Source organism: Cynara cardunculus (genome assembly GCF_001531365.2).
Source record: "Cynara cardunculus var. scolymus isolate 2C chromosome LG 14, CcrdV1, whole genome shotgun sequence".
Taxonomy (NCBI): domain Eukaryota; kingdom Viridiplantae; phylum Streptophyta; class Magnoliopsida; order Asterales; family Asteraceae; genus Cynara; species Cynara cardunculus.
This window is the reverse complement of record NC_037541.1, coordinates 1948709-1964494: the sequence shown is the minus strand read 5'-3', so window position 1 is coordinate 1964494 and position 15786 is coordinate 1948709. Positions and strand designations below refer to the sequence as shown.

The following is a 15786-nucleotide window of genomic DNA, read 5'->3' as shown; positions in this document are numbered from 1 at the left end:
TAATTATCGTAAATAATTTGTAAATAATATTTATTAATATAAATATTTATTAATATTAATAATGTTTAAATTTTATCAGTATTATTTATAATTAATGGCAATCAATACTAATAAATATTAATGATGGTTATAATTGAAAAAAATGACAATAAACTACCAAAACACTAATTTAAGTAGCGTTTCAATAAGCTAGCTTATGTGCATTCAAACATGTATTCAGAAAATAAGCTAATTTATCTTTACCAAACGATGCCTAAATAATTTAAATTAAGTTATACATTATAAACTAACAAATAAGACATTAAAAAAGTAAGAAAAATAAAATATTGTGTTTATAAAAATAAATGTTTGAAAAAGATAAATAATATTTTATTAAATGTATTTTGAATATTTTAATAATATAGTTGATGTTAAAATAGAGTAACTGTTGTATTTGGATGTGATTTTCTTAAAGATCTTGACTTTTAGAGAAAATATAGCATAACTGTTGGAGATTCCAACATTCATAAATCATTGTTCAAATAATTCAAAACCCAAAAGAAAAATACAAGTAAAACCATTCTATAAGCTTGCGTTTGATACGTAAACAGAATTGAACAAGAGTTGAACGAAATCGAACCAGATATACGAGTCGGGGTGTGCAGGTCCTGAATTATCCGAAATCCGAACTCAAACCTGAACCGAAAATAAGGCATTTATGTAAAACTTGAATGCCCCAAAATCCGAAAACTGGTTTTTTGGGGGAAATTCATGTTCGGGTTGGGTTTGATTTTTGGCCACCCGATACGTCCGAAAACCTGAAATATATATACATATATGTTTTTTAAATACTATATAAATATACTTATTTATATTGTTATTACCTCAAATATGAGACAACACGTTTTTGTTATGCTATGCCTCGTTCCATCCACCATATACCATACATACCTTAAAATGGCTATATGAAATAAGCCGGAACCCGCAAATTTGTTCTCGTTAAACCACTTTAAAGAAAGTAATATGATACATTCTCGAGAAATGATCCAACCTTCTCTATTTGTATCCCGTTAAATCTATCCAGATAGACAACTTAATCCATAACTTAATGGATGAAAAACACGATGTTTATATCGACGATAAAAAAGGTATGAGCAAGTATACAACAAAAACGAGCCTGCGATTTTCCATGTTACACGAACCCTACTAAAAATTTACGCTTTTATTTCGCTTCCTACACGATTATGCAAAAGAAAACCGGTATAAAAACTAAGAACCCCACGAAAAAAGAATCGAAATTATCTTACTTCTACCTTCAAAATTGATATTAATCGTTCCTTCACTTGTGAAACGAACGTTTCAATCGCTATAATCCCCCGAACCAAAAGAATCCGAATCCTCAACCTTAAAATTCCTTCCGTCGTTCCCGTCGACGTAATCATCGTTCATCATCTCATCGTCTTCTTCCACGACTTCAAACCCTTCTTCTTCGCTCATTTCCATTGAAGCCCATCTACTTTCATTATTGGCAACTCCAAACCCTGAACTTTCTTCGTTCGCCATTTCAAATCCTACTCTTTGTTCTTCACCTTCATCTTCGGATTCGCTTTCTTCTTCTTCGTCTTCTTCACTGATACGGAAGTTTGTGTTTCCCGTCTCCATTTTGTCGACGGGTTCTTGAACCCATTCTTCATCGATGAAGTTTCTTATTGGCTCTTCTTCTTCTTCGACAGTTTTCTCAATTCTTCTTCTTCTGACGGTTCTTCGGCCCCTTCCATGTGTTTGTTGTTTGATAGCTTGACTCATTGTAACGTTATCTTTAAGGTTTTGCCGGCTTCCGGAGACTGAAATGGCGCCTGCCGCCCGTTTCTGCCACTTCCCGCCACGACTCCCCCCACCACCGCCACCACGAGCCCCTTGTTTCATGGGTTTGCTGTGGTCCATATCGGTAATCGTTTTCCCGATGTTCTTTAAGAATGTGAACTTCAATGGAGGTTTCTGTGGAGAAACAAGTTAGAGACAAAATTAACATCCAAAATTTATAAGGTTTCGAAAAGCCGAACAGAGATAACAAAGTGGTCAAAGGAGAGAGAGGAAGACCTCGACCATCATATGGTTTAATTCGTCTCCCATATGGAGTTCGGCTTTCTGTTCAGGACTGTAGGAAATCGAGGCATCAAGCTCGAAAATCCGTAAAGTTACAGCAGCGGTTGTTTGCGGTATCCACGAAAGTACAGGGACCGAACCCGAGCCAGAAGCCGCCCGTTGTGATAAGCCGGAGGTGCCAAGCAGTTCTTCGGTTGTTTCAAAGTTCAACGACAGATAATCCCGTCTTACGACACTCTCAAACCACGTAAGAACCTGCAACCAAATTCGATCCACATCATCAAAAGAAACGTTTTTGTAAAAACGAAATTCAGGGTTTAGGATTTAGGGTTTAGTTAACCTGTAGAAGATCCTCAGGTGACGAAGAACCATGCAACTTCGAACCCCAAGCTTCCCGATTGTTTCCCGTCCAAGAAGATTGCAAGGCCTCAGACGGAACCGAAGCCTGTGATGTTTCCAACCAATAAGTTAATAACAGAATAAGTAATGAATTTCTCCGTTTGATGATTAAGGGGAGAATTGGAAAATAAACACTTACGAAAGCATATAATTATTTTGGGACAAAATAAAACAAAAATGCGGATAATTATGTTGGGATCGAGAAAGTAAAAACTACGGAAATACAAGGGCCGAGAATAAGGACACAAGTTGTTCGATTTACCTCCAAGAAAGTTAATAGGGATTTGATCAATCGGATTCTCTGCGGATGGGTGATATCCCAATCACATTGATCGTTAGTTTTGGGAACGTTTTCTTGATATTCCGATTCGGGATAACTTAATCTGTCGCCAAACGTGCTGAACGACCTATAGCATCGAGGGCAAATATCCTTCTCGTAGCAATAAGATTCGTGACAGAAATCGCAGACTCCCTGTACCGGAAAACACCTTTGTTTCCCGTGTACCATTGCCGACAAATTTGACGAATATAAACATTCTTTCCACATCCAGGACTCGAGATCTCGATATCGTTTCATCGCATTCTTTTTCTCCAACTCATTTCTCCTAAGCTCTATGTTGAAAGACGGTGATGGTTCCAATGAATCTGAACCGGAGACACACACGGTACTATTGGGACTTCCGTCACTAGCAACATTGGGACCCGCTTCGATCCTAGAAAAACGTCCACTCCGATCCGTGTTTTCAGCACGACCGGCATTTCTTCTGATGTTTTCCTTGAACGACATCTCTATTTTTTGCAACATTACATGCAAATGAGATTCGCGGGCTCCACGTGTATCCAACGACAACAAAAGAGCATCAAATGCCTACATCCACACAAGGGAAATAAAGAAATTATATATAATCGCAATAGTTAAAAGGGAACACATCCATTAGACTCTGTACGTTTGGTACGCTTGAAAAGATGGGACAGTATAAAAACTTGTTGTGCCACATTTGACCCGACATTAAACTGTGACAGGATAAGACCCGAGTGAGACAAAAATGCATTTTTTTCTGTCCCACGAGGACAGGTAAAAAATCAGGAAGATAGGACATGATTGGTAAATTACTAAATTACCCTTGTCGAATTAAAATCCTAAAACTTCCGAGAATTCTCTCAACCGCCTATCCCACTTTCACCCATCTAGTCCTTATTTTAGCAACTCTTCATGTATTTGCTTTATAAAATTACTGAAAAGACCCTATGTTTTGGGAATTGGTATCTAAGCTTTATATGATCTCTCTTCATGAAATTACCAAAATGACCCTATCCAGTCCGGTCCAAACCCAACCCATTGCACCATTAGTGCCTAATTTCCGATTCTACCCTTGATTATGAGATGAAAAAATCCATAACTCCCTTTACTATGAAGGTTAAAATTATCGTTTAGTTAATCAAGAAGTGTAATAATTACACGTTTCTAAGAACTGTATGCCTTTTTCATCGTAAACATTGATTTTGGGACGGAAGGAGTATATAAGTTGTCAAATTTACCTCTTCAGAATCGATTAGCCTCCAACACCCGTTTTGTAGTTCAACAAATATCCTGCCGGATCCTGGATCATGCTTGGAACTCGATGCGACAAATTGCCAATAACGGTTACGCCTCCGGTCCTGGCCCAAGGGCAAAGATCTGTATACGTACATCTCTTCGGCTTTGTGACCGATAAAAGCTTTCAACTGCAACCGCAATCTTTCAGTGGTATTATATCCATTGTTATGAACTTGAGCCGTGGTCTGGCCCATCGAACCATCTTGAGCCATCTGTAGAAGCCCGTCATTGGTTTTACTGTCGATGGTGGGCATCAGCGGGCTTTGGCCGCCCTCTGCCGCCGCCGCCATTAAAGAAGAATCTTGAAATTTGGTTATGCATTCTTCTTTCAATCGTTTCTTATCTAGTTGCGCTTCAGCCCACATTTGCTTTCGAACAGCAGTTGCAGCATCTAACCGATCCTGTATAAAGCTCATATTAGATAACAAAATACGACCATTGGACTGAATTGACCTACATCATCTATACTATATTATAAGGCATTTGACAAAAACTCTTAAAAACCACTTTTTATGCACAAAGTACTGTTTATTGATGCATATTACTTAAAATTTAAGATTATAAGTAAATTGTGAATAAGTACAATTTATTAAAGCTCTATGTTTGAATTCGTGTAACTATCTGCGGATAAACATAATCAAATTGAGGATAAACATCTCATTTTAAAATATAAAAATCTAATATATAATTAGGATAATTATTGAGTCTAACAGAATACTTAATTATTATCTTTATAAAAAATATATTATTAAACCTAAATAAAGCTAGTTCGTTACGCTAAATTAAATTATAATAAAAAATTTGAATTAAAAAAATACACAAATAAGAAATTTTAAATAGTTAATTTTATACTAATATTAATATATTTTTTGCAAATTTTATATGATATTTTCAAATTCATATTTTATTCAAAAATAAAAATCGTATTATCGACATAGATTAAAAAAAACGAAACATTGAACTCGAAATGTGTCTCGATGCATTGCATGAGTACCTTTCTAGTATATCTATATCTATATATATATATATATATATAGAGAGAGAGAGAGAGAGAGAGAGAGAGGAGAAGGTTCAAATGGGAACCATAAATATTTTGAGACATCTGAGAACCAATATATGCAAATACATATATATAATTCAGGGGAAAACCACATAAAAGTGGAAAACTGGGGAACATACTAATAACCATTCATTTGTGCGGTATGTACATGTGCATAAAAGTAATTGAAAATGTTTCTTGGTTTGCATGCATGTGTGCATTTTATACACATGTGCATACCGGGTAAATAAATAGTTATTAGGGTGTTCGCCACTTTTCCCTTTTTTTGTGGTTTGCCCTGAACCCAACCCCAAATATATGTATATATATGTATATATATAAATATACATATGTGTGTGTATTGATTGATGAGTATACATTGTCAAAAATATATATCCATCAATTATTATATATCATTGGTGCATATACTCACTAATATTCATGTAGTGTATATGCATCAAATGCATATACTGGTTTTCACGGTTCTCAAAACATTTATGGTTCTTAGTTGAACCTTCCCCTACGTGTGTGTATATATAATATATAATATATAATATATAATATATATATATATATATTCTCGAAAGTACCTCAAGAACTAAGCGAATAATGTTTCCTTCATTAGCAATGCCAATTAAAGCAACAAGAGCATTGAGACGCTCCTCAACACAAAGATCCGAATATTCCCCTTCGGTGAGTCCTTGAACCCATGGTTCCCCTGATTTCCGTTCATCTATCTCGCTACTTCCTTGATCAATACTACTCACACCAACGCCTTCAAAACAAAAATTACAAGATAAATTTAAATCAACGAACCATAAAAGGGAATAACTCCATGTAAAAGATCAAAAGTTCATAAAATAGGAGCCCACTTTATGATTTTTCATCATCCCAATCCTTTTTCGAATCTTGTTAAACCAAACGAGCACAGTACATCCACCCAGAGGTGGGGTCTAGGGGATAAGATGTAGGAAGAGCTGACCTCTACCGGAGGTGGGGTCCAGGGCTTTTTCAAATTTGGATATTAACCCAAATTTGATATATTCCTAAATTACCCTTTTGGGTCGTATAAAGTGCCCCATCAATTCTTTCGGATTGTGGAATTGACCAAAAGAAATTCTTATGTTCCTTCTATATTGTGAAGTGGATTCTTTCTGGGACGGAGGAACTAAATTATAAACTTACCAGCATTTTCGAATTCGTTTTTCATATCTAAATCAACATCTTCTCCAACAGCCGTTTTAGCTTCTTCGTTGTAAAAGTTAGCGTCTTTGGTAGTCGATGAAGTACCAAAATCATCGATTTCAGGACCCTCAGCAACCTCGCATTCATAATCTTCGTCTTTCTCAACATCCTCAACGTTCACCCCAGCCAAAATCCCGTTGGCATAACTTTGTATCTTCTCTTTAGCCGATGAAATTACTTCCTCAGCATTTGCAGGATCCTTCCTGAAAGTAGGCCGAACACAATAGGTCGAAGGAGCAATTCTTTCAAACAAAATCGGATCCCTTGATAAAGCAACGGAGATCGAAGCATCGGGTGTCTTGCTAGTTGTAAGATCACGAAGTCCAGTTTTCTTCAAAAGGAAGTTAAAAGGAGGAAAAGAAAGAAAAGTGAGACAAAATATATAGAGAACGAGAAACAAAAGAGAAATCGAATACAATCTTTATAAGACTGTCTCCAAGAAATTCTCCAAAATGGAGAAAATGGCGATTTTTAGGGAGATTTTAGCTTTTGCTTCTCCATTTTGAAGAAATTATGGAGAATTTATTTAAGATGCGCTCAGATATGCATAGACCTGACCTCTACCCCAAAGAGCAGAGCTGCGCTTATGCAAGAATGTGAGCAAACATATAGCGGGATTTATAATGACCTGAATCTTTTCGGCAAGTTCTAAAACGTTTAGGCCCTTGCTTCCCTCGAGACAAAGAACATGATAAGCAGCAAATTTGACCGTCCCAGGGGTCAAACGATGCCTTGACTTCCGTTGAAGATGAACCCCTTTTTCTTGCATCAATGTAGCGGCATTTTCTGCAGCCGAACCATTTCTTAGCATGGTGATTACATCCTCACAGCCTTTACCCTGCACAAATAGACCAAATAATTACACAAATTGACTCATCTCCCCATTGAATTCCTTACTGAACTTTCTTTTCTTCGTTCTGAAGATGAATTACGGTTTTTAAGACAAAAAGATCGCGTTTTAAGAATCTAATGGTCATATTTCTTAGTACAATGATAATAAGAGTGCATTTGGTATTATATACTTCACAAAAAAAGTGCATTTGGTATGCAGAACACGATAGAACTGAACAAAAACTTCTTGTCTCGTGATTGGAGAAACATTAGACCGAGACACGGGACAAAATTGCATCATTTTGTCCCACCAAAAAACATGGATGGAACAAGATTGGTAAATTACTAAACTACCCATTTCGGTTTAAAACCATAGAACCTTGTACAATTCTTTCACCTGCCTACCTTACTCTGGTTCGTCCACTCCTATGAGTCCCGTCTATGTACCAAACGCACCCTAAGATCTAATGCAGACTAAAGGCCTGTTTGTTAGCAACTTAATGAGCTTGATGGGATTCACAGCTTATTCAGTCAGCTATACATGGCTGTTTGGTAGTGGCTTAATGATATAGAAAGTGATTTATTCAGTAAGCTTCAAAGAGGGAGCTTTATGCAGAAGGCTAAGTTTTTTTCAAGGCTGCTCCTCCCATTTAATAAACAACGCACCTTCCATGAAAAAACCCTCCCAAACAACAATCTTCCCAATCCATACAGACAGACTAATCCACACAGACAATTTTATCCATATGGGACTTAATGGAAAACCAACCAAACAGCCTCTAAAATCCATAAATTTGAACCTCATTCAAAGTAATAAAAAAGAAAAGGAACATGATGTGCACCTCATCGTTTTCTGGCAAGCATGAACGTTTTGCCTTATCTTTTTTCAACTGGGGTCCAAACCCCGCAGATAAAGCAAATTGTCGAAGAACTTCCGGCCACGTCAATGGATTAAGATGTTTAAGCCAGTTACGTATGTCAAAGCCCCACATATATGCCTGTTAGATATAAACCATTCGTCAGTATGTGTTGCAACCATATTACAAACATCTATAAACGAGCGGGTTTTGATCAGAATTTACCCCTTCGACAATCTGAGGATGACCACCTTCGGGGTTAGCAACCGTGTATTGATTTGTTCCAGGCCCACCAGAGGGTGTCCTTGCAACATCTTCGATATCTCTTATGATCAGCTTCAGAAGAGCAATGTGAACTTCTCCCAATAATCTTGAATCCTGATTAGAAAGAAGACATTTATTGGGTCGTACAAATGAAACTGAAGAAAATGAAAGATTTTTACGCTACCATTCTACAAAAAAATGAGTGGGTCAGGCCAATAGACCGATGAAACTCACATAATCATGAAGATCTTGAACAAACTCATCAAGGGTAAAAGGCCAAAGCCCAAGAACGTCGGCAAAAGTCATACAAAATCTCCAAACCTGGCACGGGAAACATAGAGTTGATGTCATGTCAAACGAAACCAACGAACTTCAAACAGTTCATTTATAAACCAAACCAAACCAAACCAAACGCGAGCCCAATATATCCTTTTAAAGGCGGGGTCGGAGGTAAGATGTACGCAGACCTGACTTAGAGTAAAGTGGCCAATGTTGATTTATCTTGCCTTAAAAAGTGACAGCTATGATAAATATGCATTTCAAAAGAACAAGAGATGCAAAGAGACGTACCATGAGAAGGTTTCCAACATTTTCTTCTGAGTCGATCCAGGGATGAATTGAAAAAGGTCGTTTCAATCGTACTTGCACGGACTTCGGAGGGAACACACACAAGAGATCTGAGTATGATGAAACTCATATAAGTAGGTTAAACAAGAAATTTTCATTAAGAACCCGCTGTTCATGAATCATTCACGATGAATATCATGAATAATGAAAATGCATGATATTTCTATCCAAATGAATGCATGATATTCATAATCAATAATTCATATCAGTTCGTAACTGAACTTTCTCCTATAACGACATATTAGATGAATCGTTGTATGCTAAGGTTGGTTGGACCGAAACTTTGTCAAAATAATAAATTCAATTTATATGAGAAACAATATTTACCTCGAAACGAATCAAGATTTTGCAAGGTTTCATAGTCAAGTGAAACTATTGACGGCAGCCCTTTGCTAGATGCAGCTAATTCCAACAGTTCCAAACGCTCGTCCTCAATAAGTTCCATAGATTCTTTAGCAATTTTGCGTGCCGCTGCCTTTTCAATAGCGGCCTTGAGTTTTATTGCTTCCTTTTCTCTACGAAGCTCCTCTTTTTGTCTTCTTCTCTCAGCCTTTCAAAGATAATATGTAAAAGGGTCAGACATGCCCGTTGACTGTAGCTACAATCACCTAAAAGAGGGCCGCCCCCAGGGGGCGAGGATGCCTACCTTCAAAGATTCCTTCTGCAAGAACTTCTCTCGGCGTTCAATTTCACGCTTTTCCTCACGTTGAAATCTTTCCTCTTGCCGTTGTTTTTCTCGCATCATTCGCTCTTCTTCCTTCCGTCTCTCGCGGTCTTGCTTCTCCATTTCTTTCCGCATTTGCTCTTCTCTCTAATAAAAAGAAAACACACACGATATAAGACTATTACAAATGTAACATCCAGGCCAACGATACCAGATATTGTCCTCTTTGTCCGCAAACGGTTTTCAAACGCGTCTGATAGAGGAGGCATCAAGCCCCTTATGAGGCAACCTTTGTTCCCTTCCCAAAGTGGGATCTTACGATCCACCCCCCTTGGGAGCCCAGCGTCCTCACACCAGTCCGGTTCCCAGCTATGATACCATCTGTAACATCTCAGACCAACCATATCGGATATTGTCCGCTTTGTTTACACAACTAGACTCACAGTCTTAAAACTCGTCTGACAGAGGAGGTATCAAGTCCCTATAAAGCAACCTTTGTTCCCCTCCCCAACCAATGTGGGATCTTACAACAAATCCCAAAAGACAAAAATTACGAAGGAAAAAAAAAGATTCTTGTACCTTTTTCCTCATCAAATCTTGTTTCTCAAGCTCTTTCCGCATCCTCTTTTCACCTTCCCCCCTTACGGAAAATGCATCATCACTCTGCAAAAGTAACCACAAATTTAGGATAGAGGTCAGGTCTGCATACATCTTACCCGTCCCGAACCCCCTCTCCAGGTGGAATATACCGGTTCGTTTGTTTTATTTTAAGTGGGCAAGTCTATAGCAAAAAATTCATAAACTACAACCAAAAGTGGGGCTGTTTGGTTGATTTTTCATTAAGTCATGTATGGCTGTATGAATAAAGTTGTCTATGTGAACTAATCTATCTGTATAGATTGGGAAGATTTTTTGTTTGGGAGGGGGTTTTCATAAATGGAAGAAGTGTGGTTTTTAATTGGGAGAGGCAGGGTTGGAAAAAACTTGACGATCTGCTTAAAGCTCTCCCTAGAAGCTTATTGAATAAGCCACTTTCTATACTATTAAGCCACTACCAAACAATTATGTATAGTTGTTCGAATAAGTTGTGAGTCCCATTAAGCTCATTAAGCAGCTAACAAACAGGCCCCATGCATACCTTGCGTTTCCTCCACATTTGCATAACTTCTTCATTGGGTTGAATGAAATCATCATCTTTTATAGGTGATGATAAATGTCCCATCTCCCCTTTTGGAGTCAATAAGCCAACACCCTTTAACTGTCCCGAGCCAACATAAGGCTGTGGCAGTTGTCCGTTTTGAATAACTAATCTTTGGTCACTTGGGTAACCAACGGGTGAATCATATAAACGAGAAACGACTCCATATGGTTCAGGCTTGATAGTAGAAACACCAGGCTCTAGAAGACCAGCCACCTCAACCTAGGAAAATACAAAATTCAGTAAATTACAAACATAATCCAAGTATGAAATGTTTATAGTAGAAGTTAAGAGAACCAACTTTGATTGGCCGAGGATCAGGCTCCTCGAATAAATTTCCGTCATAAGAATGCCTAGTTTGACCATGACGCTTCTTCACCACTGATAAACAAGTAACACCCGATGAAAAGATGTAAAAGTTAGCAGAATCCCGGATAACTAAAAATCAAGAAATCTAATGGGAGTAAATAAATCCGAAGGTCTGAAACGTTAAAGAAAATATGGGATAAGAAGTTTGCTTTCTATATATCAAATACAACATGAGAAAAGTCAAAAACAATGAATAGTTGTATACTCCATAGTTCATTCACATGTGAATAATCTAGCATTGATTTCACTTGACATAAAGGCATTGTCATTCACATTATTCATTATCGAGATCAATTAAAAACTAGCAAGTACCTATTGGCGTCCCAAATGCACCTGGGGGCAGCTCATCAAACTCCATTCCGAGCGCAGGTCCATCTTCCCTCAATGGCTCACCCAATTGCACCTCCACACAATCAATTATTCTTCGCAACATTATCTTTTGTTGTGTTAACTCATACGCTCTGCTGTGAACCAACGGTTCATTAAACTGACTAGAATCCGATTCTGAACCAGAACCTGACCCTGAACCAGACCGAGACCATGACTCATGACGTGACCTTGACCGTGAACCATGGTCACTCCCACCACCACGTTCCACCACCATCAATTCTTGTTTAGAAGACCTCATCGACTCTATCCTCTCCCCAAGTGCACCATCAGCTAGCGGCCGTTTCACGATCCCTTCTTTCTTATCTTTCAATCGTCTGTGACAAAACCACATTTGCAACTGCCGGTCGGTTAACCCCAGAGATTCCGACAGCTTCGCTCGTGTGGCCTCCGATGGATACATCTCCGCTGCAACGAAATCATCAAAAACCATTAGAAAAAACACAGCAAACCTCCATATCAAAAACAGAATACCAAAAAACTCTACCAACATGTGAATGCACACAAAAAAACCTACAAGATCATAAGTGTGTATACATCAAGATTTCTCGAAATTTGAAGCTCTAACCACATACAAATGCATCAATGAACTCTATTATACACTAAATTTTAACAAATTCACTATGCCCTCAATTTATGCAAACAATATATATATATATATATATATATATATATCAAGATTTCTTGAAATTTAAAGCTCTAACAACATACAAATGCATCAATGAACTCTATTATACACTAATTTTAACAAATTCACCATGCCCTCAATCTATGCAAACGATATATATATATATATATATATATATATATATATATCAAGATTTCTTGAAATTTTAAGCTCTAACAACATACAAATGCATCAATGAACTCTATTATAACACTAATATATAACAAAATCACCATGCACTTCAATCTATGCAAACAAAATATATACATATATATATATATATATATCAATATTTCTTGAAATTTAAAGCTCTAACAACATACAAATGCATCAATGAACTCTATCATACACTAAATTATAACAAATTCACCATGCTTCAATCCATGCAAACAAGCACCAAGCGAACACTATTACAAACACAATCCCCAAATCAATCAAATCTAGAACAACATATCAGAGACCCAAATAGAAATCAGAAAACAATGAATCAGAAAACCCAAAAAAAAGCATTAGAATTTAGAAAACAAGAACAGAAAGATGAACACATACAAGCATAGGTCTTTTCAAGCATTCCCAGTTGAAAAGGAGTCTTCATCTGACGTTTAGGTTTCTTGGATCCATCAGATTGACCATTATTGTTATCATTCATGTTCCGATTGCTCTCCCCTTCCGAACCAGTCTCCATCAAAAAGGGTCGTCGAAACTCGAAACTTTGAATGAAACCCTAGAAATTTCACAAACGCAAAAACACCCACAAAAAAGAAACGGAAAAACTAGGGTTCCTCGAAGAAAACCAAAACCGACATAAGGTTTTCAACTCAATCCCAAATCAAAGAAAACCCAAAAGAGAAATCCATCAGGAAAATCGAAAGATGGAGATAATAAAGGCAAAGATGTAGAGAGAGAAAGAAGCAATTCTTGAGAGAGAAGAGAGAATGATGATGATAATAAAAACGGGGATATTATTACAATTCCAAAGGAACAAGGAAAGAACAACAAGAATAGTTGGAGTCGTCGAGCCTCTTGGGTGGTTTCTGATCTGATTAATCTTTTCATATTGGATTTTGCTTATTAAAGATTTAATTTTTTCGATTTCTTTTTCCCTTTTTTTCAAGAAATTAGAATTAGAAATTGAATCTATTTAAACAGGAACACGTTTATGTGTTTCTTGGATTTGTATACACGATGGATGACGATGATAGATATCAAGAATTCCAATTGTTTTTGATCTGAGAGACCAAAAAAAGCAGTTGAATTTGTGGAATTTTTTACTTTAATTTTCTTTTTTAATTTTGGGTCTTTTTTTTGGCATCAAAAGATTCCTAAATTTAGGTTTTTTTCGTAAAAATCAAAATCAAAATCAAAATCAATTATTTGGTTTCTTTTACTGGTTCCTGGGTTTTGGGTACAAGTTGTGTAATCAATTGTTAGATTGCTTGCGAATCTTTTTAGGTAATCGATCGGGTTCGTCAATGTGTTTTTCGGTCGTTTTCCTCTTCTTTCCCTTTTTCAGAGGTTGGGCTACAAGGCCCATTGGACCACTATTTCAAATCCATTTTTACTCCATTTATATGTGTAAAGTGTAAAGTGTCTTTGCATAACATAACAAGATATATCTTAATTTTATTATTTCATTTTATTATATACTAGATGCAGCGAGATAAATCGTGATTTTAATATTTCATTTTATTCTTTATCTCAGTCGATATTATAATATGACTTTATGTGATTTTAAGAAAGCGATGATGTTTTTATTTTTGAATAAAATATATGTTTGAAGATATCATAAAATTTTGACAAATTTATATCGATATTAGTATCAAATTAACTATTTGAAATTCCTTATTTTTTGTGTAATTTTTTAATTCAATTATATTATAATTTAATTCAAGTACAATAACGAAGTAATTTATATTTGGTTTAATAATATAATTTTCTTATAAAGATAATAATTAATTATTTTATTAGAACTCGATAATTATCCTAATTATATTTTAGATTTTTTATATTTTAAAATGAGATGTTTATCCTCTATTTGATTATATATATCCGCAATTAGTTATACGAATTCAAAAATCGAATATATGATAAACATCTCACTTTGAATAAAAAATTAAAAATATAATTAGGATAATCATTGAGTTCTAACAAAATATTTAATTATTATCTTTATAAAAGATTATATTATTAAACCAAAAAAAATGAATTAAATAAATACACAAAAAAGAAGAAATTTTAAAGTCATTTTGGTACTAATATCAATATTTTTTTTCTATTTTCTATAACATCGACCCCAGACAAAAGAAAAACGAAACATTAAAATTGAGATGTATCGCGCTGCATTGTGCGAGTACCCTTCTAGTTAATATAATATGGTTTTTAGTGGTTTTGAGAAAGCGATAATGTTTTTAATTTTGAATAAAATATAAATTTAAATATATCATAAGAATTTGAAAAAGAATAAATCAAGATTAGTATCAAATTTACTATTTAAAGTTCTGGTTTTTGTGTAATTTCTTTAATTCAATATTTTATTTATTATTTAATTTAGATTTAATAACGAAATAATTTATTTATCGTTTAATAATATAATATTTATAAAGATAATAATTGAGTATTTTGTTATAACTAATGATTATCCTAATTATATTTTAGATTTTTTGTATTTAAAATGATATGTTTATCTCGTATTTGATTATGTTTATCTATAATTAGTTATACAAATTCAAAAATGAAGCTTTAATAAGTTGTATTTACGTACAATTTACTTATGATATTGAATTTTAAGTAATATGTATCAATAAACTGTACTTTATACATAAAAAACTGTTTTTAAGAGTTTTTGTCAAATGTTTTATAATATAGTATAGATATGTAAATAAAACTATAGCAATATTTTCAATTTCAAGAGATTTTTTTCTAAAAAATATTAAAATTAGAACTTTTTTGGAAATTTAGGAGGCGTTTATCAAATGCTTACATGGGTAAGTGTTTAGCGGTAAAATTCAACACTACCACTTACTTACTGGGTAAGATTTTAGTTCATCAAAACGGTATCATATGCAACAATTTACTCATTAAACACTAATCGTGGTAAGAGTCGTCGTCTTCACTTATTGGGTAATACTCTCGGTCCTTCTCTTCTTCTTACCGGATAAGATTTTTGGTCTTTGTCATATTCATCCAATAAGGTAGTGTGACTTGATAAATACTTACCCAATAACCGTTTTAGTAAACGGCCACTTACCTTCAATTCTAACACATTCTTCATTTTAGAAATCTAATATTAATTATATTTACTAATTTTGTTGGTGTATTTGATGTAAAATTATTAATATTTACCATAAATGAAAAGTCAAAAATTTAAAACTTTCAAACAATTTTTTCATTTTGAAGATTATAACTTTAATCATATTATCAAAAAAAATATAATATATTTAATATCCTAATAATTCAAGTAAAACCTATTTTTATGCATAAAATACTGTTTATCGATGCATATTACTTAAAATTCAAAATTACAAGTAAATTGTGCATAAGTGTAACTTACTAAATCT

General features: G+C 35.0%; 1 protein-coding gene across 1 annotated transcript; it reads right to left on the bottom strand.

Moving 5' to 3' along the window:
• Positions 1-1082: 1082 nt before the first annotated feature.
• LOC112526687 (homeobox-DDT domain protein RLT1-like) lies at positions 1083-13527 on the bottom strand. Its single transcript, XM_025137071.1, has 19 exons — positions 12779-13527; positions 11488-11970; positions 11108-11187; positions 10747-11028; positions 10188-10271; positions 9591-9755; positions 9272-9494; positions 8888-8994; positions 8552-8638; positions 8279-8431; positions 8039-8194; positions 6994-7203; positions 6306-6696; positions 5711-5895; positions 4024-4482; positions 2747-3352; positions 2426-2530; positions 2080-2340; positions 1083-1977 (listed from the first exon to the last, which is right to left on the bottom strand). The coding sequence occupies exons 1-19, from the start codon at positions 12912-12914 to the stop codon at positions 1339-1341; spliced, it is 4812 nt and encodes a 1603-aa protein (XP_024992839.1). The 5' UTR covers positions 12915-13527; the 3' UTR covers positions 1083-1338.
• Between the last annotated feature and the right edge of the window lie 2259 nt (positions 13528-15786).

Excerpts from the sequence above, each read along its gene's own strand:
- LOC112526687 (XM_025137071.1), bottom strand. The coding sequence starts at position 12,914 with ATGGAGACTGGTTCGGAAGGGGAGAGCAATCGGAACATGAATGATAAC. Across the intron at positions 8,195-8,278 it reads ATCCTCAGATTGTCGAAGGG|GCATATATGTGGGGCTTTGA; the intron begins GTAAATTCTGAT and ends TATATCTAACAG. Across the intron at positions 5,896-6,305 it reads AAACGAATTCGAAAATGCTG|GCGTTGGTGTGAGTAGTATT; the intron begins GTAAGTTTATAA and ends TTTGTTTTGAAG.